Here is a 27,285-nt window from a genome sequence, read left to right as displayed (position 1 = left end):
AGCCATGGCCGCTGAGCCTGCGTGTCCGGAGCCTGTGCTCCGCAACGGGAGAGGCCACGACAGTGAGAGGCCCGCGTACCGCAAAAAAAACAAATAAATAAACTACAGGGACCCTCCCACACCCACCGTCCCAATCTCCTGCCCTTTCTATAATGCTGCCCAGAGGAAACATGGCTGGGAGTCCAGAGCAGTCAGAGCTTGGGTGATTTTGCTGCCTCAATGCGACTGTGGATCAGCAGTTAATGCCTATAGAGCTGGTAATTGACCAGCCTCCTACCGTCCTGTAGGGCAGGACAGATCTTGGAGAACCAGCCTGATGTCTGGAGCTACCTGAAACAGTACTTGAGCCAACCTCAGTGTTTGTTGCTCTGAGCACCAGAAATCAGAGGTGGAATATAGTCGGTCAGGTTAGTGGACTTCACAGTAAGAATAAGGATAGGAAAATGGACTTACTCCAGCAATTGGATATTTGAACCAGTGAAATTAAATGCAAAATATACGCTTGTATGGTTTTAAACAAAGAAAACAAAATGAGCCCATTTCCACCTGTGGTCAGCAAATCTGTGCTCACTCTACTGAAACTACTCCCAAGTCAATGGCCTAGTAAACAGCACTGCATGTGATACTACATTTCTGATTATTTTGAGGTCACCTTCTATTCTGAACCATCTTTTTTTTTCTGTTATAGACACATTCAATCACAATTGTGAGGGTCATTCCTACTGTGATTTCGATTACATTTGCAAATGTCTTGGTGATGATCATGAATAGATGTGAATTGCTTGCATCAGCACAGATCTATCTGAATCTAAACTAATATTTTTTACATTAAGTAACATAGTTCTTCAAACTCTAGGTTTTCCTTCGCTGATGTCATTTTAACCACCTTCACACATTATATTCATTTCCTTGGACTCTTACCTCTTTCACTGACTTTTCTCTCTACCACTCTTCAGTCCATGAGGAATATGTCCATGAAAATTTAATTCCTACCCACCTCACCCTCTACCTCACTTTCTCTAAGTGATCACAAATTTTAAGCTTTTACCGCTGGGAAGAACTTAAATGTTTCTACCAACACATCCTATTACCTCCCAAGAAGTTACACTTATGAACAGTGAGGGCTTCAATTCCATCTCCCCCCAAACCCGACAGTTAGATCATATGACAACAAATTCCCATGTTTTTACTCCAGGGTAATTGTGAGAACAGAGCTCACGCTCAGCAAGGGTGAAACACAGAAGCTTTACTTACAAATACTTTGCCCATGAAACTGCCCGTTTCATATTTTAGCTAAACGAAACTTGCAAAACACAAAGGACATAATTGATTTAATTTAGTTTCAATACAATCAGTAATTGATCCATAACTTCTAAGTGGCAGTAGCCACCAACCAAGTAACCAAATATTTACCTTAAGTTCCAACTAGCTACTCTGGGGGGCTGGGGAAGCACACAAAAAAGTAACAGGCTATAAGAGATACCCTGATGACTCACATAAGTAGCAGGTCTAACGGCACATGACATACACGCTTCACAAGACAAGCCAACAATGAATCAACTTTTTATTTCACTGACCAGTACTTCCGATTCTTTCTCTGATGCTGAATTCCAAATTTTCAGAGTCCCCCAAAATAGCATTTAGGCTTCCTATATCCAGAAACAGGGGCCCAGAGGCAAAAAAGGTCAGGCCCCAGACTGTTTTCAGGTGGGAAAGTGGCAGACATTCCTATGCAAGTCTGTGTCAGTTTTTAATTGAAATGCCTTTAAGCTCTCCATCCTGAAACTCTTCTATGGCATCTATGACAGAAATACACTCATCTCTCATATACACAACTCCATGGGGGTCGGGGGTGGGGTGGGGGCATTACACAGGTACCAGCCAAACTTCTTATTAAGCCAGAAATTGGACTTCTGGCTCAGTTTAATAACAAGGGATGCGCAAAACTGTGGTGAGTGTCCTGGCTCTTCCTCAAGGTCAGCTGGGCTGGATGTGAATGGAAGCACTGCCCATGACAAAGGTGAATTTAAGCTCCATAAAAAAATAAAATTGCTCCTATCTCTATGAGCTGCTTCCAAGAATCCAGGGATGCCCACATCCCATACCTCAACCAGACATGGCCCAAATTCCTCATGCAAAGCTACGTGGGAAGCATAAAATCTTTTGTTAACTTTGGGGCAGGTGCGGGGCGGGGGGGAATGGGAATTGGGCCTTGGGAAAGAAGCGGGATGGATTTTTTATTCCTCCCATCAACAAAAACTATTTACCCACATACACACTCAGATCCATGTTCAAGGAAGTTTTTCTTCCCTGGCTACAGGACCCCAGAATCCAGCCTACCCCAGGCTGAGAGACAATGCCTATTAACTGCACAGATCTGGTGTACCAACATACTGTAAAAGGCTCCTGTGTTGTCTCACCAACTGAGAGGGAAGGGGCAAAGGGAGTGGATACTCATTGGGGATTTGCTTTTTGTCTGAAATCCAATCTACTCAGCAACACTCTTAGGTCCAGGCTCTGGGAGAGGTTCTGTGGGCACGATATGGTGGATGACCTGATGGTCCCAGCCCACCGTGGTAAGAAGGGAGTGATTGAGCGGGGACCAAGTAGCATCTCTCACAAAGTCTCTGTGGGCTCGGCTTCTAAACCTACAAGAGAACAAAGAAAAGTGTGGGCATAGTAAGAGACAGAGGAAAAAGCAGAAATGGAAAGAAGAGACCCAACACACCCAGGGCACACCTCGCCATATATATGGCCTAGTCACCAGCATAGTGGTGTAGCTACCCACAGAAGACTTCATCATCCAGTCTAGGACCCTATATTCATAGAAGAAATGATAGCTAGACCAAGGGTGGTGATCTGAGCCAGTATCAGACAGCATCTCATGGCAAAGAAGGAAGTACAATCAGATCTTCTGTCTGGTGCCTTTCACCCTATAGCAGGTTGCATTTCCTACATGAGGTTCTTTGTGTGAAAAGGGTAGACCGTCTCTTTCTGGGAGTCAGTCGGAATGCCAGGCTCAGAAATCACACCCACCACCACATTCCTCCTCTACCAGGGACAGAGCTGGTTGTGAGTCAGCCCCCAGAACAGGGAGACAGTCAGCAGTCGGCCTGCTTCCATCACCAAGTCTCCTTGAAAGAGGCAACCCAGTTTTCCAAAGAGAAAAAGGACCCAGCCACGTGTTGCTCCCCTCCCTGATTCCTGATCACAGGGCTCCACGGCACACTTACACCTCAGAAAGGCCTGAGTCCAGCACAGCAAAGGAGCAGTCTTCACTGACAGAGGCCAGGAAGGGAGCACTAGGAGACAAGGAGGAGGTTGGGAAACATAAAGCCCATGGTTCTCAAGACAAAACCTGACTGGGCAGTCCCCAAAGCCCACCTAAAATGATCAGAGAAGGTGGCTTGATCCCCACTTTGGGTTAAGGCCTGGCTACCACTCAAGTCTAGGTACAAGTTCCAAGTTCCAAGGAAAGATGAGGAAAATGGAGCAAAGTCAGGGTTGACAGCCATCCTGGCAACTAACCATCCCATCTAGTCCCTCCCTGTAGCTTCAGTGATGATTCAGAAACACAGGTTTTCCAACCACACAGCCCTACAAGCCCACAGTATTAATCATTTTGGGTGTCGAGCAGGAACAAGACCATATTTTAGCCATTTGCAGTCAGAGACCATACAACCCCCAAAATGGACTACAGTCTTAAAGAGATCTTTCACATTCCAAAACCTCAGCTACAACAGTGCCTGCTTTAAGGAGCTACCAATCAGCTAATGCTACGTCAACACAAGCATCCCCCCTCATTCTTCCTATTCATACCCACCAGGCCCTTGATGACAAAGAACAGTACCTGTGCGGGGAGAACACCAGCCCAGTGACACACTGGGAGTGCACAGCTGAGCTGAGGGCACAGCTTCCACTCTTGGTGTCCACAAGGGAGACAGTCCCATTCTCATCACCTGAAGGAAAGAGGGAGTACCTCACAGAGGTTACGAGCATGGGCTGTGGACTCAGCCAGATCTGGATTTGAATGCTAGGTCCTCCATCCTGAACAAGTTAACCACCCTAAGCATTACAGAGAAACATTACAGAGCAAGGGGAGAAACTGAGCATCAGCTTCCTCTTTGGTAAAGTAGGAATAACTAGTCATTTGGGGGTTCTGGAAATTAAATTAATGGATGACATAATTGTTATCATAAACTATGTCACCACACACACAGCCATATCACCGTGTTAATGCAACTGTCCGTACTATACAACCATATTCCCCATGTAGCAATCCACTTGCTTTGCGGTCCACTGACTTCTAGCCATGAATACAAGAGCCACAGCAAAGAGTCAGGAATCAAATCTACGAGGGCAAAAATCACCATGTTCTCCAAAGCTAAACTAAAACCACTTTTGGATCATCCCACCTCCCTACACCCCCATTAATATAATTCACCTTGCGCCCAGGTGTGCTGATGAGACTGAGCAGCCAGAGTCTCGAGTTATGGGGTCAGCTCTCTCACTCAAACTCCCCTCCCCAGAGTCAACACACAGTTCGACATGCTGCCTTACCAAAGACAAAGACTTCACTCTGCTGAGGATGCCAAGCCAGGGAGGCGGGAAGGTAGCCAGAGGCACTGCAGCCTGCAAAGGGAGGAAGAGGGGTCTGGAACGAGACTCCGAGCCCAGCTCTGAGCCAAAGCTTCCCAGGTGAAGTCACTCGAAATCCCAGGAGCACCTTTATTCAGTGTCCCAAGCCCTGCTAAGGCAGTCCTGTCCTCATCCTTGACCCTCACAACCTACATCTACCCATCAGCCTCCTGCCCTTTCCAGACGTGAGTCACGGGCAAGTTTCAAAACAAAGCGTGAAGATAACAGCTCTGACCCCTTTGTTCGCCCATCCAGGAAATGTAAGTGACCCACCCAGTAACTAGCCCTTCCTCTTGGGACCCACTGCACACAATGTGCCTCAGTGGGAAAGAAAGCAATTGTGTCATTTGTGTCAGTGACTGGGCATCTGGCAGCTTTGCCTCTGACTCTGGCCAAGGAAAGCCTCTTCCAGGTGGGTTCCTAGTATCACTCTCCCACCACTGGATCTCACACTCACCCATCTGTGATGCTGGCTTGGGACAGCGGGTATCCCACAGTAAAATCCTACTGTCCTAAAAGAAGGAACAGAAAAAGGGCTTCACAATCCAAAGAAGCAGCTGCTGGCCAGAAGCCCTCCACGCTAGACTTAGGTCTAAAGGGTCTGAGTGCGGTTAGGATGTGGGAAGGGAAAAAGAGATTATATCTCACCTCACCACATGAAAGAAACACAGAATCCTTGTGGGGAGAGGCAGCAACACAGGTGACCTGCCCAGAGTGAGCTGTAAAGGAGACAGAACAAGAAATAAGACAGAGAAGATGCAGGCATTACTATCAAGCAGCCCAGACACTATGAAGGGGTAGGAGGGAGGGTGTGAGAAATAGGCCTAGTCTCATGATGCAAATTAACAAATTCTGTGAGATTTTTGGATTAGATGAAACCTAAGAGGAAATGTTGATATCATTATAAAAACTCAAAAGGCCTGGAGAAAAATGAATCATGAAAGACATGAAAGATAAATTAAATGCTGAATAAGAACAGGAGAGGAATTTACAGTAAAGACATCCTAGAATAGCAGTAGCACACTTGCCTCCAGGTAGCATACAAAGACTTCTGAGGGAGTTCTGGACACTGCGAGTTTTAAGGGAATTTCTCTAATGTTCTTCTTCCATATTGAACTGAGAAGCTGCCTATAACCTGCCAGCAGTGCTGACCTCTACTCTCACAGTCACCCTTCTCCCATGTGTAGAAGAAATACACACCTCTCACCCACCCCAAACCTTACCATGATGCTCAGGAGTATAAAAACCTAAGGCATAAAACAAAAGGGGCTTTTCCTGAGACAAAGAAAGAGCACTTGTGTAAAATTCTGTGAAGGAGGCTGGCCTTTCTCAGCCACACCACAAACACAAGTGTGGTTCTGTGACTGATCTCTTCTCTTTAATAATGAGAATTTTGAAACATATGACAGGTGGTTGTCATAAGGACGTACATAGCTTATCTGAATTTAAAAATGAAGTCAGACTTTTTCTGACTGAAAGTTAAGTCCCACTTGGCCAACTGGCTTAACAGTGCATATGGTTTTTGGCAGTTAGGTTATTTGGTAGATGTTTTACATAAATTAAATGAGCTTAATCTGCAAATCCAAAATTTTGACAAACATATATTATAAAAGTGTACAATAAATGACATGGCCAGATATAACTTTCTTTGCAACTAGTTAAATTTAAATTAGATACTAATTTTAAAATGTGTGAGAGGGTACACTTTTTCAAAATTCTTTTAGGGCTACATGCTAAAAATGTTAAAGGTCTCCGCTAAATGTTAATTACAGGCTGTGGAAACCACCTTCTCCAAAGTGATTTAACCAGACTTTCTGAGATAGTCTGAATGTGGCTCTGCCCTGAGACAGAAGTGTGGGCTCAAACTACCTTCCATAGAATCCATGGAAAGCCAACACGAGGAAAAGGAACGTATTGCTCACTTGAGAAAAGCAAAGCTTTGGGACAAACACCATGGGGGAGTACAAAAGATGAAAAAAAAATATGTGGTTCCTCTGCCCTCAAGGAATTTGGAATCAGTGGGGGGAATAAGAATAAACACAAAGAACTAATTAAAAAGGCTGAAAGGAACAAGTGCTGAAAAATAGTTATTTAGCATTGACCAGAAAAACACATCGTAAGTCTAGGAAACAAAAGGCAAGTACAGTAGACTTTGAGCACTGACATTTTAACATTATTGTCTAACTATCTGCAAGTGACCATGAAGCTCCAGGAGATATATGAGTTTATGATTTTGCTTCGCTCATATCTGAATCACGCACTTTGAAGTTAGAACTGGCAGAGAAAGGCACTTAGTCACTGGGGGAACCAGTGATCACCCATATCTACATCTCTTAGCCACACACACATTAACGCTCTATACATTATCTTCATTAAGATTTGGTATCTTCATGAGGAATGGCTCCCAAAATAAAGTCAACTGCTAGTGCTGCTAATGAAAGTGAGCAGAAAAAGGAACATTAATAGAAAGTGATGGTTCTCACCAAAAAAATGAGATTTTATAGAGGTGAATATTCAAAAGTTCAAGATTCACAAGTATCAGGGTTTATACTTGGAGAATGCCAAAGATCTACTGTGATTGGGTTTAGATAGCATGGTATGCTTGAAGGAGTGACAGGAAAAAGGCTTGAATGCCAGGACATGAACATGAGATTTTAACCTGCAAGCCACAAGAAACCAATGAAAGACTAAAGATTACAGGTAGAACAATGAGATGAGTGCCACCGTCTGTAATAAGATAAAGCCTGAAAGTAAATGGGAGCATAAGAAATGGAATGGAAGGTCACTGACGAAATGGAAAAAGACTCCAAAGAACTTGGGGACCAACTGATAGTGGGAAACAGGAGGAGTGGAAGAGGACTGGGATTTTCAGCCTCAGGTGACCAAGAAGGTGGTGAGGCTGTCAATAAAAAAAAATATATAGGGAAATTATGAAAAGGGCTAGAATCGACATTGAAGCCTGACCGTAGTTTTGGAAGAAATATACTACCAGGCAGGAGAGCAAAGAATTGATATCACTAACATGCAAGCAAAGTTCAAAGAGCCCAAAGGGGAGAATAAAAACAAAACAGCCAAGGCCAGGACTGAAAAGGAAAGAACATGCACTCACCTCGGTATGAGTTCAGAATCATCTGCTGAGCAAGGTCCCAAACTTTGATGCTAAGAAGCAAAAGGAAACAGAGACTTAATTTGACCTACACTACCTACATAAAAACGTGTGTTCAAATAAGAACGCCCTATGTCTTTGCCTACTGGACTTCTGGTACAGCCTACTTTTACCATGGATTGCAAAAATCTCTAAGAAAACCTTATAGGCATGTCATAATTAGTCACTGGGTTCTTATAATGAGCCCAAAACATAATTTAATGAGGCTAATATGATGCTAAAGACACCCAAAGGAGGCCCAGAAACAGGAGCGATGAGAGGAGGGACCCACCAGAAGTCTTTGCTACCACTGACAGCTTGCATGCCAGAGCTTAGGACACTGACTGTAGACACGATGTCATCGTGCTCATACTTGCAGAACTTGCTGACAATTAGTGTCTCATTCTCATCCAGCTCCCACAATTCAACAGCACCTGTTGGGGGTGGGGAGTAGGGTGAGGGAAACAAGCTTGGATTATGCCAAGACAGAAATTCGCTTCTAGGATTCTAAGCTCTCAGGAGACAAGGAGGAAATCTCCCCAATGATCTGAGTAGCACACAGGCCGTATGGTTAAATATTCCCAGTTATTTGGACACTAAAGTATTTGTTGAACAATTTGAATAAATGTCTTAGAGTCATAAAAATATGTTGAATAACATAAAAATATGTTGTACAGTGACTAAGTATAGAAAATCATCAGACAGCTGCCCTGAATATAGAGTGTTCAAGCTCAATCGCCAGAGAGGCTCAATCTTTAATGTCCCACACTTATCCTTCCATGCAATGCCTGCCAACGTCCATATTCTGATTTCTTTTTTTTTTAATGTCAAAGCCTCCATTGCTGAGACTGACATTCAAGGCAAAGAAAGCAGAATAAAGGCATTTAAGAATAAAATGGGAAGAAATGGAAAGAGCACAGATTGGCCTCGGCATCATCTTTAAGATCAAGATTATCCTTGGTTTGGGGTTGGGTGGATACAGAGAAGAAAAATAGTTCCAATTAATTTCTTAATTTTGTTATGGATTATACTAGGAATTTCCACCAAACAATTTAGAATCTTGGGGAAGGTATTTCCTACCTACACAGTTACTCTCCTTCGGGACCAACACCCTCAAGCTCCCCCAAGCACTGAGTATGGGATTTTAAAAATTGAGCACAGCCCGACCTATACCCATGGCCTCCATCCCACCTGTAAGGTTGAGGAGAAAGTGACTCACCTGAATCGGAAGCCACTAGGATACCTCTGTCCCCTACCCAAGTGAGGTCAGCCACTCCGGCCTCCGTCTGGACTCCAGCGGAGCAGAAACCTTCGTTGGGGGCGGCACAAGGGTCCTTGAAAAGCCAGAGGGAGCCAGCCCAGCAGCGGCCACTCAGGCTAGAAGCCCCGAGCAGAAGCGCCCCATCTAAGGGAGATACAAGTTGTCAGCGCGTGAGGAGTGGAAGGGCTAATCTCCCTGGTGACCGCCCAGCAGCCAGCTGGCCGGGTCTGGATCGGAGCCCAGGAACGCCGAGCACGGCTGGGGACTGAGCTCAGCGACGCGAGGCAGGGGTGAGGATGGCATGCGGGGTAAGCGGGGGGCTGGGGGAAGGCTGGAAGGTTTAGTCCCGGGAAAGGGCATTCGGGGTGGGGTGAGGGAACTCCCAGACCCAGGACCTAGGCTCACCCGACCGGTACCGCGCAGCCTCCAATTGCCGCTCCATACAGGCTGGTGCATTAGGGGGAAGGTTCCACTCCCGGGCCTCCGGGGGCACTAGCGGGGGCGGGGTTTCCTTCCGCATCTCCACGATTCCAACTCCAACCTAGACCCAAACTGGACGCCCGTCGGAGACTCAGCTCCGCGAGCCACCACGTGGCCCCGATATAGGCCTCCGCCCCTCTGGCCAGGCTACAGCCTCGCTACATCTCGCGAGAATTGCTTCTACGATTCCATTCCCGTTTCCAGCGAGCAACCTCTTGCCGCGAGCTCTCAGTGCCCTGTGCTTCTTATTCCAAAAAAAAAAAAAAAAAAAGACCGGAAGTTGATGAAAAGGGCACGATGTTCTCTTCTCGCGAGACTTGTGAGCGACCATCTTGTTTCTGCCCCTGACAGAGTCTCCTGTAGCGGTCACTGGGGCGCAAAGACTGTTGTGTGGACGCTATCTGACAATGTTGTCCCGGGTGGTACTTTCTGCCGCCACCGCAGCAGGTGAGAGGTACAGACCCTAGTCCAGGCTAGCAGAGTGATTGCAAACCAGCGCGTCTAGGGTTACTTGGAGCGGGTGGGAGGAAAGGGGATGAAAGGCGCGGCGGGATTTGGGCCTGCGTGGAGAGTTGATTAGTGCCGCTCAGAAGGAGAGTGTGGGGTCTCGGGGGATAGGAATGGGGGACGCATGGCCTTAGTGATTGGGCTCCGCGGGGACCGAGGAAGGGGCAAACCAGATTTCACGGTGACGTTGCTAACCTGTGCCTTGTGTATTTCTAGCTCCCTCTCTGAAGAACGCAGCCCTCCTCGGTCCAGGGTAAGTGTAAGGGGTGTAATACTCCCTTTTGTCCGTGTTTTATCACCTATTTCACTTCTGGGTAATCTGTTCTTAGCTTTGGGCCGGTAATTACCTTTCTTTAGGTTATTTTGAAACGCTTCAAGTCTCATTCAAACATGTGTGCTCCTGTTACTGCCTGGAGCACCGTTGTGTCACTTAATGTGTTCTAACTAAACTAGAAACTGGTTTTGGTGTCCCCTAAGCCCCGCCCCTCTCTCTTGTGACCTTCAGCTAGGCACAGCTGCGGCATCTCTAGTCGGGGTTACTAGATTGCATACCCTAGGACAAGTTTTGTTAACTAAAACAGTGAAGCATATTGCTTTTAATCTGCCTCCCAGATTCCAACTTTTACTGTCAGGTCAGAGAAATTATTCGTCGTTTCAGTAGATATTTATCTTGCCACGCACGTAACCGAACATAAAAAAATGAGTAAGGTTAAGTACCTGCCTTCGTGGACCTCAGGCACAGTCTACCAGAGGAGGCAGCTATAAAGTGGTAGTTTACAGTGAGGATTCCACAGCTGAAAGAGGGTACACCGGGCTCCTCCACTTACAAGTGGGACCTTACTGTGGGACCTTAATTTCCCCTTCTGCAAAATAGAATAGTACATTATGGATTGTGAAAATTAAGGGAATTAATTCCTGGGAACCCTAAAAACAGTGCTTGGTACATAGTATGTGCTTAGTAAATATTAGAAGGTGTTACTGATATTTCATAAAACGTCAGTTTTCTTTGGGATTTCTCTTTTTACTTCCAGATTTAGTCCTAAATCTTGAAAAATTTGATAACAATCCTGTAGCTTGAAAAAGTGGCTTTGGTTTATCTGTAATTTTTGTATAAGCAATAAAGTGAGGCTATAATTGGCTGCTTCCAACTTCTCGGAGAAGAAAGATTCCATATAGACAAGTAAATAATTGTAATATAGATAATAAATACATATACAAAATGCAAGGAACATCCTTGATTTCTCTTTCACATTTCGTGTCTAATGCATTAGTAAGGCTCTTTCTCCAGATGATATCCAGACTCTGACCACTTCTTCCACTACTACTGCTACTGGAGTGTGAACCACCATCACGTTTCACCTAGGCTATTTCAGTTGTCTCCTAACTCGTCTCCTTGAATCTATATTCTTGTCCCATTACAGGCCATCCTCACAATAGCCACAGAGATTCTGTCAGTCCCCCCACCCTTCCCCTGCAGAACCCTCTAGAGCTGCCCATCCCACTTGAAATCAAATCCAAACTTACCTTAACACAGAAAGTTCAACATGAGTTGACCCCATCCTACCTCTTGATTTACCTTCTTACATTCTCTTTTAAGCTCATTCTCTAGCCTTACTGGCCTTCTTCCTATTCCTCTGAAAACTGCCAAGCTTATTGTTGCCTCAGGATCTTTGTACTTGCTCTTCTCTCTTTTCCCCAGGTCATTGGCTCAAATGTCATCTGATCTACCAAAAAAGCCTTTCCCTCACTCCATTGCTCCTTAGCCCCTTCCTTCACCTGTTTTTCTTCATGGCACTTACAACTGTCTGAAATTGTGTATGGACCTATACACTCACACTTCCCAAACCCCCACTAGAATGTCAGAGGCTGGGACTTTGTCTGCTTAGTTATACTCCCGGTGCCTAATATAAGCAGAAAGTCAGTAAATGTTTTGTTGAGTGAGTAATTGTCAACCCAAGATTGGAAGGCCTTTATAAAGGATATACTCAAGATGTTCTGAAGGCTGGTTGGTCTTGGCAGTCATTAAGTGAAAGGTATACCAGGCAGAAGGAGCAGCATGAGGGTTTTTTTTTTTTTGTTTTTTTTTTTGGTTTTTGAAAGCTGTAAGTTCCATATGGCTGGAGAGTAGGAGAATGAAGGAAGATGAGGATATAAAATTTGACAGGTGCTGAATCACGTATGCTGTATTAAGTAGTTTCTTTTCTGTGGGCAGAAGAGAGCCTGTTGAAGAGTTTTAAAGTCAAATTTGCATTTTAAAAACTTTCAAAGCAGGAGGGAGGGGGCTAGGTTCAAGGGGTATTTGAGGAAGAGCCAAGAGAACAGATTTTGGGTTACTTACTTGTTCAGGCAGGAGTAGATGAGGGCTTGAAGTGAGACAGCCAGATAGGGAGAGGATTTGTGTTCCCCTAAAGCAAGTTCTTTAGTGCTATGATTTAAGTCAGTGGTTCTCAACCTGGGGCAGTTTTGCCCTCCAAGGGACTTTTGGCAATGTCTGGAGACATTTTTGGTTGTCACCACTGGGTAGGAGGGGGGATGCTACTGGCATCTGGTGTACAAAGGCCACAGGGATCCTCCTAATTACTCTAAGTGCACAGAACCGCCTTCCACAACAAAGAGTTGTCAGTAGTTCAAAATGTCAATAGTGCTGAGGTTTAGAAACCCTGATTAAAATGAAAGAATCTTGAGCATGATTCTCAGATTTCAAAAGTTGGTGAGGCAACTCAGTACATTGGGAAGCAGAAATAATATTCAAAAGACAGGCAGTGAACAATAATCAATGAAATAATGTAAACTCTTACATTGCAAGGAGATAAGAGAGGGGGGAGGTGAGGGACAAAAACATACTTAGAATTTGAAGGGGATTTAGCTCGACAGCAGATATGAAAAGGCTAGAGGATTTTATTTCATCAGAATCCTATGTACCAGTATGCTGTAACTGCTACAGATACAATCTTAGGCTACTTTAAAGATAAAAATAGTTCGCAGATCCATGATAATAGTACAGTGGTTCAAGCCCAGTGATGGCAATAGCAAGTTCTCAATATGTATTGATATTTGTAGGATGAATGAATTAGTCAAGCTGTATTTCAGTTCAGTATTATGTTCAGTTCTGTATACTTCATTTTTGTAAACAAAACCAGTTTGCTGCTTGTGGACAGTCAGTGAAGGAACTGAGATGTTTAACCCAGATACATGAGTGTTAACTTACATAGAAGAATAATATTAGAACCAATGGATAGAGGTTTCAAGGATGTATGTAGCAGTTCAATTCAAAGGATGATCATAGTTAGAGCTATCCAACACTGAAAAAGCATGTTTCACTTAGTGGTTATTTAGCACCCCAATACAGAGAATATTCAGAAAGGTCAAAGTTCTTGCCATCAGGGAGCTCACAGCACAGTGGACATGTAATAGCTAACCGCTTACATAAAACTTTACCATATGCCAAGCACTATTCTATATACTTTACATTTATTAACTCAGTTAATCCTCACAGCAACCCTCTAAGGTCATATTCTTTGTTCCTACTTTACTTTAGAGAAATCAGAGACTACAAAAGCATAAATTAAAATTTGAACCCAGATAGTCTCGCTGCAGAGTCTATGTTCTTACGTAATTCATTGCTAGTAATAGACATATAAAGTGCTAGACAGATGACCCGTGAGACTTAACAGAAGGGATTCTAGTATTGGGTAGAAGGTTACATACAGCTTTAAGTAAGTTGTTTCCCCTTATCACACAGCTAATTATGGGACCCTAACCTTCCTGTTCTTGGTCTGTTCTGTTCCCATTAAGACAGTGGGAAACAGCCTCAATCCTCATCCCTATTTGTTCTTTTCTACAGTTGTTCATACATTGTGTTCTCTTTAAAGAATAGGCTTTAAATTTGTGTAATTCCTACCTGTAGGGTATTGCAGGCAACAAGGATCTTTCACAAAGGGCAGCCAAGTCTTGCCCCTGTACCACCTCTTCCTGAATATGGAGGAAAAGTTCGTTTTGGGCTGATCCCTGAGGAATTTTTCCAGTTCCTTTATCCTAAAACTGGTGTAACAGGTGAGCATTTGCCCAATGTTTGATAGTATGTTTAGATGGTATGGTTTATGTTAATCTAGCGTTTTAGTGGTCTCTTAACCTCTTCCACGTGTACCAGAAAAATCAAGTCAGTTGTTTTTAAAGTAAAGTGTGGAAGTGATTCAATGTAAGAATTGATATGGTTGCTTTAACTTGTCTTTGGAATAAATTTGTTTGGGATTTTAACTTGATTTTATAACATTGTCTCCATTTCTTGTTACACCAAATTTATTGACTGCCTGCTGTATGCTAGGCACTGTTCTCAGCATACAGTGGTGAACTAAAGTGCCTGCCATCATGAAACATACATTCTTTTGTAGGATAGACAATAAGGAAATGAGTAACTGGGAATTCCCTGGCGGTCCAGTGGTTAGGACTCGGTGCTTTCACTGCAGGGGCCTGGCTTCCACCCCTGGTCAAGGAACTAAGATCCTGCAAGCCGCACAGAGCGGCCAAAAAAACCAAAATTGAGTAACTGTATAATACATTTTCAGGTAATGATAGAAAGAGCTGTGGATTAAAATAAAGCCAGGTAAGGCAATAGAGACTCTGTGTTGTATGTATAATTACGGAAAAGGAGCTGGGCCATATTAATCAGGGTTTTTTTTTTCCTTTTAAAAAGGCATAGGGACTTCCCTGGTGCCGCAGTCGTTAAGAATCCGCCTGCCAATGCAGGGGACACAGGTTCAAGCCCTAGTCCGGGAAGATCCCACATGCCACAGAGCAACTAAACCCGTGTGCCACAACTACTGAGCCTGTGCTCTGAAGCCTGCACACCTAGAGCCCTGCTCCACAACAACAGAAGCCACCGCAGTGAGAAGCCTGCGTGCCGCAACTAGAGAAAGCCCGCACATAGCAACGAAGACCCAACGCAGCCAAATAAATAAATAAATAATTTTATTTAAAATAAATAAATAAAAAGGCATAAACTGTACTGAAACCTTACATTTTTATAATACTATATGCTTTCACTTTATTTAATCCATACAACAGTTCTATGAAGACTTTCCTTTTTTTTTTTTTTTTTTACTGTACGCGGGCCTCTCACTGTTGTGGCCTCTCCCGTTGCGGAGCACAGGCTACGGACACGCAGGCTTAGCGGCCATGGCTCACGGGCCCAGCCGCTCCACGGCATGTGGGATCTTCCCAGACCAGGGCACGAACCCATGTTCCCTGCATCGGCAGGCGGACTCTCAACCACTGCGCCACCAGGGAAGCCTGAGACTTTCTTTTTTTTAATAAATTTATTTATTTATTTTTGGCTGCGTTGGGTCTTCATTACTGCTTGCAGGCTTTCTCTAGTTGTGGTGAGTGGGGGCTACTCCTTGTTGCGGTGCGCCGGCTTCTCACTGTGGTGGCTTCTCTTGCTGGCAGAGCATGGGCTCGAGGCACACAGGCTCAGTAGTTGTGGCGCACGGGCTTAGTTGTTCCACGGCATGTGGGATCTTCCCGGACCAGGGCTCGAACCAGTGTCCCCTGCGTTGGCAGGTGGATTCTCAACCACTGTGCCACCAGGAAGCCCTATGAAGACATTTTTATTACTCAGAACTAGAAAACAAAGAATTTGCTGAGATTTATTCTCTCTTTAGTGACTGAGTTGGACTTAAACACAGGTTCTACAGTTAAGTTTAGTGTTCTTTCTACTACATGCACTGCCTCTCTTGCTGTTCCCAAATATTGCTATGACCATGAAACATTGAAAACCAAAGTTTTTTTTTTTTTTAATCTCTCCAGGGAGTGGCCTAAGGTAGCATTTCTGTAACTAAAATTGCAGGAAACATTAATTTCCTCAGACCTCCATAGCTGATAAAAATGCTACATATGATAGGCCTTTCTTATCAATTCACATTTAAAATTTATACATTGAAGGCAAATTTTTTAAAAAAAAACTGTTGAAACTTTGTATGGGAAACTGGGTAAAATATATTTGAGAATGTAACCCTTTTATTCTCATAGTACATCCTAACATCCTTTGGTACCTGTATTGCTCAAAAACATTGTAAACTGCTTCCCCAAAGACCTGCTTTGACCTTACCTAGCATCTAATGAGGCATAGAGGAAAATCCTAAAGAAATGTACCTTATGGTTTGTGTCCTTTCAGAATTCATGGCCTGGTTAAAGAAAAAGATGGCTATATTTGAAGCATTATAATAAGACACTACAGGAGTTGAGAATCCTGTTATTTAGTTCTTTTACATACATGCTTCATAGTTGTATCTGTTTTGTTTGCTTATTTCCAGTGTCAGGTTCCTATTCAGTAAATAGGCAAGAGTGGATAAATTTTATTCTGACCAATGTCCCCACTCAATAAATAGTATATTTTGCTGCACAAATTACTTCTGGAAGTAACCTGACATCTTTATAAAATACTTCCTGTTTGTTGAGCAATTGTACCAGATACTTAATATACATTATTTCTCAATTTCATCAACCCTATGAGGAAGGTACTATTCCCATATTACAGTTAAGGAAACTAAGCTCAGAGATCATCTATATTGCTCAGTGTTTTATAAGTTGCAGAGTCAGATTTCCATGGGTCCAGATCCTTGTTCTTGCAACCCTACCATATTGGTTCTCATCTAGTGTTCCATCTTTGAATCTGATTATTTAAAATCATTATTAACTTTGCCTTCAACTAATTAAGTACGGAAGTATCTCTGTCTTCCCCCTTTAGACATAGCATATCCATCATAAAATAACTTTTTCTTCTTTTAGGACCCTACGTGCTTGGAACTGGGCTTATCTTATATTTACTCTCCAAAGAAATATATGTGATAACTGCAGAGACCTTCTCTGCCATTTCAGCAATAGGGGTGCTTATCTATGTAATTAAAAAATATGGTGCCTCTATTGGTGAATTTGCTGATAAACTCAATGAGGTAAGAACCATAAACCTTATTTCCCATTTTAGACCGTAGTAGTCGTGTCAAAGCCATCAAGTGATGTTTTTGGTACGAATGATAGGGGCAGAGCATATAGAAATGAATCTAATTATAATGATTTCGGTTATAAGTGTTAATGTTATTACTAACTTGAGATCAAGTTTTAAAAATCTACCAAACTTTCTCCAGCTTTTCCATAGTTTTGTTCATTCAACAAGATACTGCATAGCTATTTTTGGCAACTCTTTTCAAGGATTTGTATAGTTCTCCCTATGTGTGGGTGTTTTCACAAATGAGGGGTATGACTTTGAGGAAGCATAAAATGAAACTTTTTTATTACCCTTGGTACTTTCACTGATCTTTGTTGTCAATATCATAATTGCAGCAAAAAATTGCCGAACTGGAAGAAGTGAAACAGGCTTCCATCAGACAAATCCAAGATGCAATTGATCTGGAGAAGTCACATCAGGCACTGGTTCAAAAGCGCCATTACCTTTTTGATGTCCAGAGGGTAGGTTTCAGAACTTTCTAAGGCAAGTGAAGTTACTCATTTGTGTGCATTTAACACAAAAAATTAGAATCTTATGAGGAATAGTTGGATAAGTTGAGCATATTTTGTTTAGAAAAGAGAATATTTGGGTGGGGGTCTAAATAGCAGTTACAGCTATTAACTATACAGTGGACCTATCCAGTAGAAAAATAACTAGAATTATTACTCTAAAACTAGAAAGAGTAAAAAGTATAAAAGGACACATTTTGAGTCCACACAGAGGGAAAATAATTCATTAAGTTATAGCAGATTAAAAAATGGCATTCACTGTAAAATACAGTAGGTGAAATACATGCTGTGCATTTCATACATGCTCACTATAAGAAAGTCTTACTTAACATACTTGCTATAAGAAAATCTGATACCTTACATTCCAGATTCACAAAGCAGATTCAGATGGCCGGAGAGCTTTTTACTATGATCAAAGCATAATTAGATTCTAAAATATTTAGTTTCTAAAACAACTTTAGGAACGTGTTCAAGCATTTTGTTGTTAATTACTTTGAGCCCAGTACTTTATGCCTGATATTTAAAGTGAGATGAGCTTATATTGAAATTTTATGTATAGAAACACCTATGAAATGAAAAATTAGGTGCTAAGGTAAAATAAGTATCTGAAATATTAAGGGTTTGGGCCAGTATTTCCTAGTGTAGTCTCGGTACCGTGTGCACCAGTCATCTTTGATGCAAATTTTTGGACCCATTCCAAGACCTGTGAGATTAGAACCTCTGTTAGGAGCTATCCAAGAGTTTGTATTTTTTTTTAAATAGGATCCTGAGAGATTCTTAAGCACATAAATGTTTGAAATCCTCGGAAATTTTTAAAATATCTTTCCGTGCAGATTTAGGTTACAATCTAAATGCTTCCTGCCTCATAGAAACTATGTATGCACAAACAAAATCTGGCTTTTGAAGATGTAGCTTTTTTATAAGATTCAAATGATAGTCATTAAAATTTTTATTTATTTATGAAATATTTAATAGGTATATTTTATATGTGAACACTGGTCAAGGCAAGGTGCTGGGAATACAGCAGAGAGCAAAACAAAGTCTGCCTTCCTGGGGTCTCTCTCCTAGCCAGGGGTTGAGAGAAGAACAGGAGAAAAATAATTAAGCAGATGTGAATGTCAACTGGTATGAAGTACATGTAGAATAATGAACTTATGTTAAAGGAAAAGGGATTTTAGAAGGAGGGAGTTACTGTTTTTATTGGGCAGGCTAGAAAGGCTTCTAATGTGATAATTTGAATAGAGACCTGTCAAAGTGATGGTTCAGGCTGTGTGGATTTCTGAGGAAATAGTATTCCAGGCAGAGGGAAGAACAATTGCAAGGGCCCTAATCCTGGAAGCTTGCTTGGTATAGACAAGGAAAAGTAAGGAAACCACTGTAGCTGAAGTGGAATGAGTGAGGAGGAAGGTAAAAGGAAGCAAGGCAGGGAGTGGCCAAGGGCTAGGTCATGTAAAGTCTTATAGGCTTCTATGAGAACTTTGACTTGTACTCAGAATGAGAGAGAAAGTCATTGAATCTTTTAGGCAGAGGAGTGATATGATCTTGCTCGTGTTTTGAAGGGCGACTCTGATTGCCTTGTTGAAAGTAGCCTTCAGTCTTGTATGCATTGGTTCGAAATGCCAGTGAGTTAGCCAAATAGAGTTGTTAGGTAGACCATTAGACATATGAGTCTGGAGTCACTGGGAAGAATTCCAGACTGGAGATGAGGGAATCATGAGCTTACAAGAGGCACAGCTGTAAGACTGGAACATGAAGGAAAATAACTGGAGGAAACAAGGATTATTTTAATTTGTAGTTGCCCTACTTATGGTCAAGTAGTAAGGGTCTAAGAATTTGGCATAGGATTTAGCAACATGGAGGTTGGTGACCTTGGTAAGGGCTATTTGAGTAAGTTGAAGGAAAAAAAAAATGGAAGAAAAGAAATTGGAGTCTGAGTATAGATCACTGTCAAAATTGTGAAGGAGTTTTACTGTATTGGGCAAAGAAATGACTCAGTAGCTCAGAAGGTAGGATGTAGTAATCAAGAGAGATTTTTTAAAAGATGGAAAGTATAACTACATGTTAGCATCTGATAGAAGTTAGTAGAGAGAGAAAAATTGATGCAAGAAAGGGGTGGGAGTAGGGAGGAATTTGCTGGAGCCATGTCCTTCAGTAGGCCAGAGAGTTCAGAATACACAGGTGGAAGGGTTGGCTTCAAGAGCAGAGACAGTTCAGCCATAGTTAAAGGAAGGCAAAGTATGTGAGTATGGGTCCAGGTAGATTGGTTTATATGGTGGTAGAAGTTTGTGAAGTTCTTTGTTTCCGTTTTCTCAGTGAAATAGGAAGGTAGGTCATTTGTTGAAAAGGAAAGTAGTCAAGGAGATATACTAGAGATTTCAGGAGAAAGAAGAACAGGAGAGTGAATGGACTAAAAAAAAAAAAAAAAGTACCTAGAAGTATTAAGGGTCTACTTGAGATTAATATCTGAAGCCTTTATATAAAACAGGCAGACCTATAAGCATTCTCATTACAGACTAGAAGATGACAATATACCTGTCACCATTACTAATTCAATGTTATTCTGGCAGTAGTAGCTGATACTAGAGAAGAGAAAGAAATAAGAAGTATAAAAATTAGAAAACATAAAGTTATCCTTACGTACAGATTACCTGATGATATACCTCAGAAAGCTGAGAGAATCAACGTAACTCTTAAAACCATAAGCAAATTCAGTAAGGTATTTGGGTACAAAATTAATATCTAATAAACAAAATCAGTAGCCTTCTGTATATAAATATCAGTTAGAAAATATAAGAGAAAAAGGTAAACCATTTAGGAAGAGATACCTAGGAGTAACTTAACTAGAAATAGAGTCTTTTTACTTTAAAAAATGTGAAATGCTTGTGAGGTATAAGGTTCTGAGAACCTAGACTCAATAATATAAGGATATCAAATTCTCCCTACTTTAATCTCTAAATTTTACACATTCCTAGAAAGAAAATACTAATAGACTAGGAGTAGGGGGTGTTGGGACTTGAACAAATTGATTATTACTAGAAAAAGTAAAAAAATATTCAGGAGTATTCTGAAAAAGAGAAGTAGTGAACAGTCCTACCAAATATTAAAGCTCAAAATTGTAAAGGAACTTTAAATAAATAGCTTGGCACACTACATGAATAGAAAGTCAGATTGGCACAGCACTTGAGAGAGGGTCTAGAGATAGACCTAAACTCATAAGGTAGTTTAGATCGGTGGCATTTTCATCTTAGAGGGGAAAGACAGACGGGTATCTTTGTAGGTACAGAGTTGTTTTCCTACTTTTTGCCTTATACCAAAACAAATTTAAGATGAATTAAAGATCTTTAGATAAGAAATGAAACCATAAAAGTAGAAAAAGAGAACATGAAAAACAATACAATACCCTTGGAATGGCAAAGCCTTTCTAATAAAGACAACAAAATGCAGAAACTTGTGTGGTGACGTATGTTAACTAGACCCATTGTGGTGATCATTTCACAATATATACAAATACCGAATCATTGTGTTTGTATGCCTGAAATTAATGTAATATTGTATGTCAGTTATGCTTCAATTTTTAAAAATCCAGGAACTATAAGAGAAAAAATTAAGTTGATCTCATTAAAAATTTAAGTTTTACATGTAGAAGTTACCATAAACAAAGTTAAGAGACAAACTAGGAAGAACACATGCATTCCATATGACACAAAAGGGTAGTTACCTTAGGATAGACCAACATCCCAGTAGAAAACTAGGTGTAGGACATGCACAATTTATAAAGATGTAAGTAAATATAAATGGCTTCTAAATATGTAAATTTTCTCCTTAGAGAATGACAATTAAAATTGATATTTTTTCTGCTTATCAGAATAGTCGAGAGTAAAACGTTTTATAAACACCATTGGCCAGGGTTTAGAGTAACAAGCATTTGTGTTGCTGGTGAGAGTATGAAGCAGTACAACTTTTCTGTGGAATTGGACAGTGTTAATCATAAGTTACAATGGATCTTTAAGAGCCTGGGCTTTGTAGCCTGACTCCTTGTAGTCAGGTCTTGGCTTCACAGTTCATTTGCTTTATAACCTTGGACAAATTCCTTAGCATCTGCCTCTGTTTCTTCCTCACTGTAAAATGAGTATAATAATAGTAACTATCCCATGGTGTGATTTTAAGATTTAATTGAATTGACACACAGTGTTTAGAACATAGTAGGTACTCAACAGTTATTAGCTATTATTTGACCCAGCAAGTATTCACACATAAGTGCAAAGACACATACAATATACGCAGCAGCATTATTTGTTAAAGAATTAGAAGCAACCTAATCTATTAATAGAGCTTAAATAAATTATGGATTATGAGACACCAAAATAGTAGAATCCAATGTAACTTTTAAAATTAAGGTGGGTCTTTGTGTCATAATCAGTAAAAGTGATGTTTGTGTGTGTACATATACCTATGTTTTGTTTATTAAATATTTCTGGGAGAGAATACAAGAAATAGAGGAAGATGGTAGGTAGCCTATGGAGGGGCTGGAGGAGACTTATTTTTTACTGCATATACTTTTAAATATATTTTTACTATATGCTGTTAGAATTTTTCTACCACATGCATGTGTTACCTATTCACATTAAACAAATGAATTTTGCATAAAATACAGGTAATGATGGGTATTCTAATGGGCAGAATCCTCAGAATGGAAGTGATCCTTTAACTGTGCAAACAGTTTTCATCACTTCTTAATTTTCTTCAGAATAACATTGCCATGGCTTTGGAAGTTGCTTACCGGGAACGACTGCATAGAGTATACAAGGAGGTAAAGAATCGCCTGGACTATCACATCTCTGTGCAGAATATGACACGTCAGAAGGAACAAGAGCACATGATAAACTGGGTGGAGAAGAACGTGGTACAGAGCATCTCTGCGCAGCAGGTACATGATGTTTTGAAGCTTCTGGAGTTGTATTGATATCTCTGACAGGATAAAAATAGCTGGTAAGGAGTCTTTAGCCTAGAGACATTGGGGTGGTCCTGGTTCACTTTTCTGGTTAGTGGTAACCTAGAAGATGCTGTACAACTGCCTTGGTAGGTTGCCTCCCTCCTCAAAGTTTGGCTTCCAAAGAGTCTCTCACCTCATGGATCAAGAGGAGTGGAAAGATGGTTGAGAACACTCGTTGAACAGACGTATGTTCAAGTTCCAACATTTGGGAAATATTAAGCAACATATTTCATTTCTCTGTAAAACAGAGGCTGGACAAGTCTTCTTCTGAGCCTCTTCCATTTTCTGAATAATTCCATGATTTCCATTCCATGCCATTTCCTCTTCCCAGCCACTTAATTCATTGGTCTTGAACAGAAATGTTTTCTATTTTTTACCTAAATGTGATTTCCTTTTTAAATTTTATGTTCTTTATTTACTTTTGACTTTATTTCTTCTTTCCTAGATTTATAGTATACTTAGGCATTTCTGATCATTTTCTGCATAACCATGCAGGACTAGAAAAACAGGGTCTGTCAACATTTAATGCCTTGGGTTTTTTAAAATAAACTGTCTTTTACATAAAAGTTATATACTTATTTAAGAAACTTGAAAAGACAAAAGTATACAAAAGAGACTAAAAGTTATTTTTATTCTTTCTTAACATTTCTCTATTACTAATGTTTGTTAGGTTGGTCTTTTTTAAGCAGCTGTTAGCTGTAAAACCTAACATCAGTGGCACATGGTTACAGGAGTATCTAGCTTCAACCTCTAAACAGGTTTCACTGATGAAAGCTATGAGCCAGGGGACTTTAAATTCCCTCCATTTGCTTAAAATAAATTTTGCATCTCCCCCATGTTAAATAATTAAATAATTTTTTTAGTCTATCATATTAAGCCAGTAATCCATCTTGAGATTCCGAGGAACCTCTTATAGGAGGTATCCTTTAGAATTACAGTGTTTATACCCTTCCATGATTTGAAAGGTTCTAACCAGCTTTCTCTTTCCTTATCACAGGAGAAGGAGACAATTGCCAAGTGCATTGCAGATCTAAAGCTGCTTGCAAAGAAGGCTCAAGCACAGCCAGTTCTGTAAATGCATCTGTCCCAATTGAGACAGCTAGAAACAGTTGACTGACTAAATGGAAACTAGTCTATGTGACAAAATCTTTCTGTATTGCTCTATACTGAAGTTAGTTTCCCTTTCCTAAAAATGAAAAGTTTGAGTTTCATGTAATGAGAGAATTAAAACAATCTATTGGCCAGGAGGATGTTTCTCTCATCCTTCTTGCTCTGCATTTTGAGTTGTTCCATGATCACTTTTGAATAAGCAGTTTGCTTTGAATAAAGTTTGGTACCTGACTAAAAATTGTCAAGTTAGAGTTTAAATTTGAATTAATTCAGCCATCTTACAATAAAGTGACGGTTGAAACAAAGTTTTTCAAGATGCATAATTTTCTGAAATGTTATTTCAACATTTATTATACGGGTAAAATTAAAGATGTCATTGAGCTGATAATATTGTTTATAAGACTTAGTGGTAAGCTATTTCTTGCTGACAGGTTATGGAGAATTTAAAACTTCAGTATTCTTAAAATAACTAAAGGAAATCTTGTATATCAAATTATATCATTGACTTTATTTTCATTTTAGTAGTATGTCAACAGAAAATATTATGGACTCAATGTGTCATAAAATCACTCTGAAGAATCCAGCAGATAGTTAGAAGATTCTGCCCTTCCATTGGTTTGTCTATATTTAATTCTCCCATACTTGTATAAGGATTTACTTGTAAACAGATGGATAACTTACATAATAGGAAATATTTGAAAATACGTACCATATGGATAATTGCCATATTCATTGACTTCCTAAGGTTTTAATTATATAACAATCATTTAAGTCAGTATTTATTTGTTTATTGATGGCTAATGTATTCATCTTATATAGAAATGAGACTGATAATCATTATTAAGATGTTACTTAAAGGAGATTTTGATACGGTCAGCAGAGGTGTTCCAAATTATTCATTAAACAAAGAATTGCCGTGCTAAGCACAATCCTGCACTGGTCATACAGATAAAAAGTTCCTACCTCAGGGAGTTAAATATCTACTGGAAAGGCAGTAAGAATATGTGATACAGTACAGATTTTAGGTGTTTTGAGAGTGTAATGACAAGCACCATTTTAGGTAGTCTCAATAACCTCAGCAGTTTCCTTGTACATAGCTGTATCAGTCAGCATTCAGTCAGAGAAGCAGAGCTACTAGGATATATGTTTATAGGTAAGGGATTTGACTTTATGCTGTCACGGGAGCTGGTTAAGCCATCTCTGTAAGCTCTTAATCTTTGTTTCTGATGAAGGAGCTTGACGTGCATGGAGCAGGCATTTAAGAAGGGAAGGTGGATGTGAGATGGGAGCGGGTAGGAACAAGTGGAAATAACAAGCACGGACTGAAACCCTTGTCAGTTTTTATTACCTCAGATCTTCATGGTATGATTGTCCTGCAAAACCCCAAGCCTTTCCTCACACACCTGGTCCAAAGGTTAGAGAAGCTGAAGGATGACCCAGAGAAGGGTTGGGAAGTTATAGGCCCAGCTACAATTGGTGAGTTAACAGATTAGCACCAGTATGTATAAGCCACAAAGTTGCTTCTTTGCATTCGCAAAGGCAGCTAGGCTAGGCATGAGGCTGTCAAAGTCCTCTGGCCAGTCACTTCATAATGAGAACAGTTTCATCTGGGTCTCCTCATAAGGCTGTCAGATCCAAGCAGAGACTGACAGTGTGCCCCATAGTCCCCAGAACCAGGGAGCCAGATGAATGACATCCTGTACTCACAGCAACAATTACAACATGTTTGTATGGATAGCCAACACGATGCTCTGACACCTGGACTTTACTGTTGCAGCCAGCTGTAGAGCATATGCTGCTCCTTTTGGACAAGGATGTGCTGGAGGAGTTTGCTTACCTGTGCCCAAGGAGCATGGTATCACAACCCAAAGTGAAGCCAGTCAGGAATGAAAAGGAGGTAATAAGCTGAGCAGGTTTCCTAGAGGGGAAACGCCAGACTACAGCCCCAAATCTTTACCTTCAGAATACCAGAAATTCATTTCTATGTGGTGGATGTGGTTTGGTATGTACAAATTGGCTGCATGGTAATTGGTTGTGCAGTCTCAAGAGTATCACAGTTATATTTTAAATGTATGGTATGAAAAAGTTCAATTGATTTGAAGTATTTTCGTATTAGCAAAAGAAATGGATTACATTTGTCAATGATAAAAGGGAAATGTTGGGTTCTTTTGTCATAAATTTTGTAATGACCGTAAAAATAATTTCTAATCCATGATAACTAATAAGAATCTGAAGATCATTCCATCAAGTGGTCAGTTAACTAATTCACTGGCTATTCTTAGCATCATTCATGGTGGAATAACCAGATATCTTTCCTGATCTGCTGAAATACGAAGTAGACAGTATCACCTGTGATGTAATCTAGCCAGACGTATTTAACCTGAATCTCTCAGGACTTAAGATGTAAATTCCAGTTTCCAGGAAATGCAGGAGATAGAGGGACATTATAAATGACACCAGGGGAAGTAATTAAATTAGGGATTATGCTTCCATTTATTGGGTCATAGTGTTTTTCATTAAAATTTTTAATGTTCTCTGTTAAGGTCCTGTACCTTTTTTTGTAAGATTTATTCTAAAGACTTTCTATTCTTTATTAAGATTATAAAACGTACCTGGCTTAAAAGTAAATGTTCTGTTTGTTGGAGTAAGAAAATTAAGATTCAGATTCCTGCAACTTTGTTGCTGAGGTTAAATGCAATTAAGATGCAAAATGCTGTAACATTTGCTTCCAGTAATGGTAGACTAGGTAATTCAGACCAACTCTCCTACTGAAGAAATTTTTCGCATCTGGTGAAATATAAAACCTATCTTAAAAATATTAAAGCACCGGATGGCCCTAGAGATTGTCATACTGAGTGAAATAAGTCAGACAAAGACAAATATCATATGATATCGCTTATATGTGGAATCTAAAAAAATGGTACAAATGAACCTATTTACAAAACAGAAATAGAGTCACAGATGCAGAAAACAAACTTATGGTTACCCAGGGGGAAAGTGTGGGGGAGAGGGGGGGATAAATTGGGAGGTTGGGATTGACATACACACACTACTATATATAAAATAGATAACTAATAAGAACCTACTATGTAGCATGGGGAACTCTACTCAATACTTTGTAATGGCCTATATGAGAAAAGAACCTAAAACGAGTGGCTATATGTATATGTATAACTGATTCACTGCTGTACACTTGAAGCTAAAAACACTGTAAATCAACTATACTCCATTAAAAATTTAAAAATCTCTGCCTAACCTAGAAGTTTTGTAATTTTAGCTCCCACAGGTAAGGATATGTTACATAATTTGTAGATGGTGTGAAATAAAGAGTTTAAGACTTTTTTTGTTTTTCATATGAATTCCCAATTGTTTCAGCACAGTCTACTAAAAAGATTATCTTCCCCCCCCCAAAAAAAATAGAATAAAATAAAATAGATAATAAGAACATACTGTATGGCACAGGGAACTCTACTCACTTCTCCATAATGACCTATATGGGAATAGAATCTAAAAAAGAGGAGACATATGTATATGTATAACTGATTCACTTTGCTGTACAGCAGAAACTAACAACATTGGGAATCATCTATACTCCAATAAAAATTAAAAAATGTTAAAGCACCAAGAGATCATGAGAAA

The 27,285-nt window shown here is 40.6% G+C and overlaps 2 protein-coding genes across 2 annotated transcripts; one reads left to right on the top strand and one right to left on the bottom strand.

The window, feature by feature from the left end:
- Window positions 1-1,546: 1,546 nt before the first annotated feature.
- On the bottom strand, window positions 1,547-9,755 carry WDR77 (WD repeat domain 77). The gene is made up of 10 exons (XM_082650127.1): window positions 9,450-9,755; window positions 9,003-9,188; window positions 8,076-8,217; window positions 7,748-7,797; window positions 5,287-5,357; window positions 5,096-5,150; window positions 4,561-4,632; window positions 3,851-3,959; window positions 3,234-3,302; window positions 1,547-2,648 (listed from the first exon to the last, which is right to left on the bottom strand). The coding sequence occupies exons 1-10, from the start codon at window positions 9,562-9,564 to the stop codon at window positions 2,489-2,491; spliced, it is 1,029 nt and encodes a 342-aa protein (XP_082506253.1). The 5' UTR covers window positions 9,565-9,755; the 3' UTR covers window positions 1,547-2,488.
- Window positions 9,756-9,825: 70 nt separating this feature from the next.
- On the top strand, window positions 9,826-26,980 carry ATP5PB (ATP synthase peripheral stalk-membrane subunit b). Its single transcript, XM_082650138.1, has 7 exons — window positions 9,826-9,971; window positions 10,248-10,284; window positions 13,939-14,084; window positions 16,818-16,981; window positions 17,370-17,495; window positions 22,291-22,470; window positions 23,534-26,980. The coding sequence occupies exons 1-7, from the start codon at window positions 9,932-9,934 to the stop codon at window positions 23,609-23,611; spliced, it is 771 nt and encodes a 256-aa protein (XP_082506264.1). The 5' UTR covers window positions 9,826-9,931; the 3' UTR covers window positions 23,612-26,980.
- The last annotated feature ends 305 nt before the right edge of the window (window positions 26,981-27,285 follow it).

Source organism: Grampus griseus (genome assembly GCF_964374135.1).
Source record: "Grampus griseus genome assembly, chromosome: 1".
Classification (NCBI taxonomy): Eukaryota; Metazoa; Chordata; class Mammalia; order Artiodactyla; family Delphinidae; genus Grampus; species Grampus griseus.
The sequence above is the reverse complement of the archived record's forward strand: the minus strand, read 5'-3'. Positions and strand labels throughout refer to the sequence as shown.

Coding starts and splice junctions, on each gene's coding strand:
- WDR77 (XM_082650127.1), bottom strand. CDS start 9,564: ATGCGGAAGGAAACCCCGCCCCCGCTAGTGCCCCCGGAGGCCCGGGAG. Junction 8,218..9,002: donor CCTAGTGGCTTCCGATTCAG/GTGAGTCACTTT, acceptor CACCCCCAACAG/GTGCTGTTGAATTGTGGGAG. Junction 5,358..7,747: donor GATTCTGAACTCATACCGAG/GTGAGTGCATGT, acceptor TCTCCTTTACAG/CTCACTCTGGGCAGGTCACC.
- ATP5PB (XM_082650138.1), top strand. CDS start 9,932: ATGTTGTCCCGGGTGGTACTTTCTGCCGCCACCGCAGCAG. Junction 16,982..17,369: donor TTGCTGATAAACTCAATGAG/GTAAGAACCATA, acceptor TCATAATTGCAG/CAAAAAATTGCCGAACTGGA. Junction 22,471..23,533: donor AGAGCATCTCTGCGCAGCAG/GTACATGATGTT, acceptor TCCTTATCACAG/GAGAAGGAGACAATTGCCAA.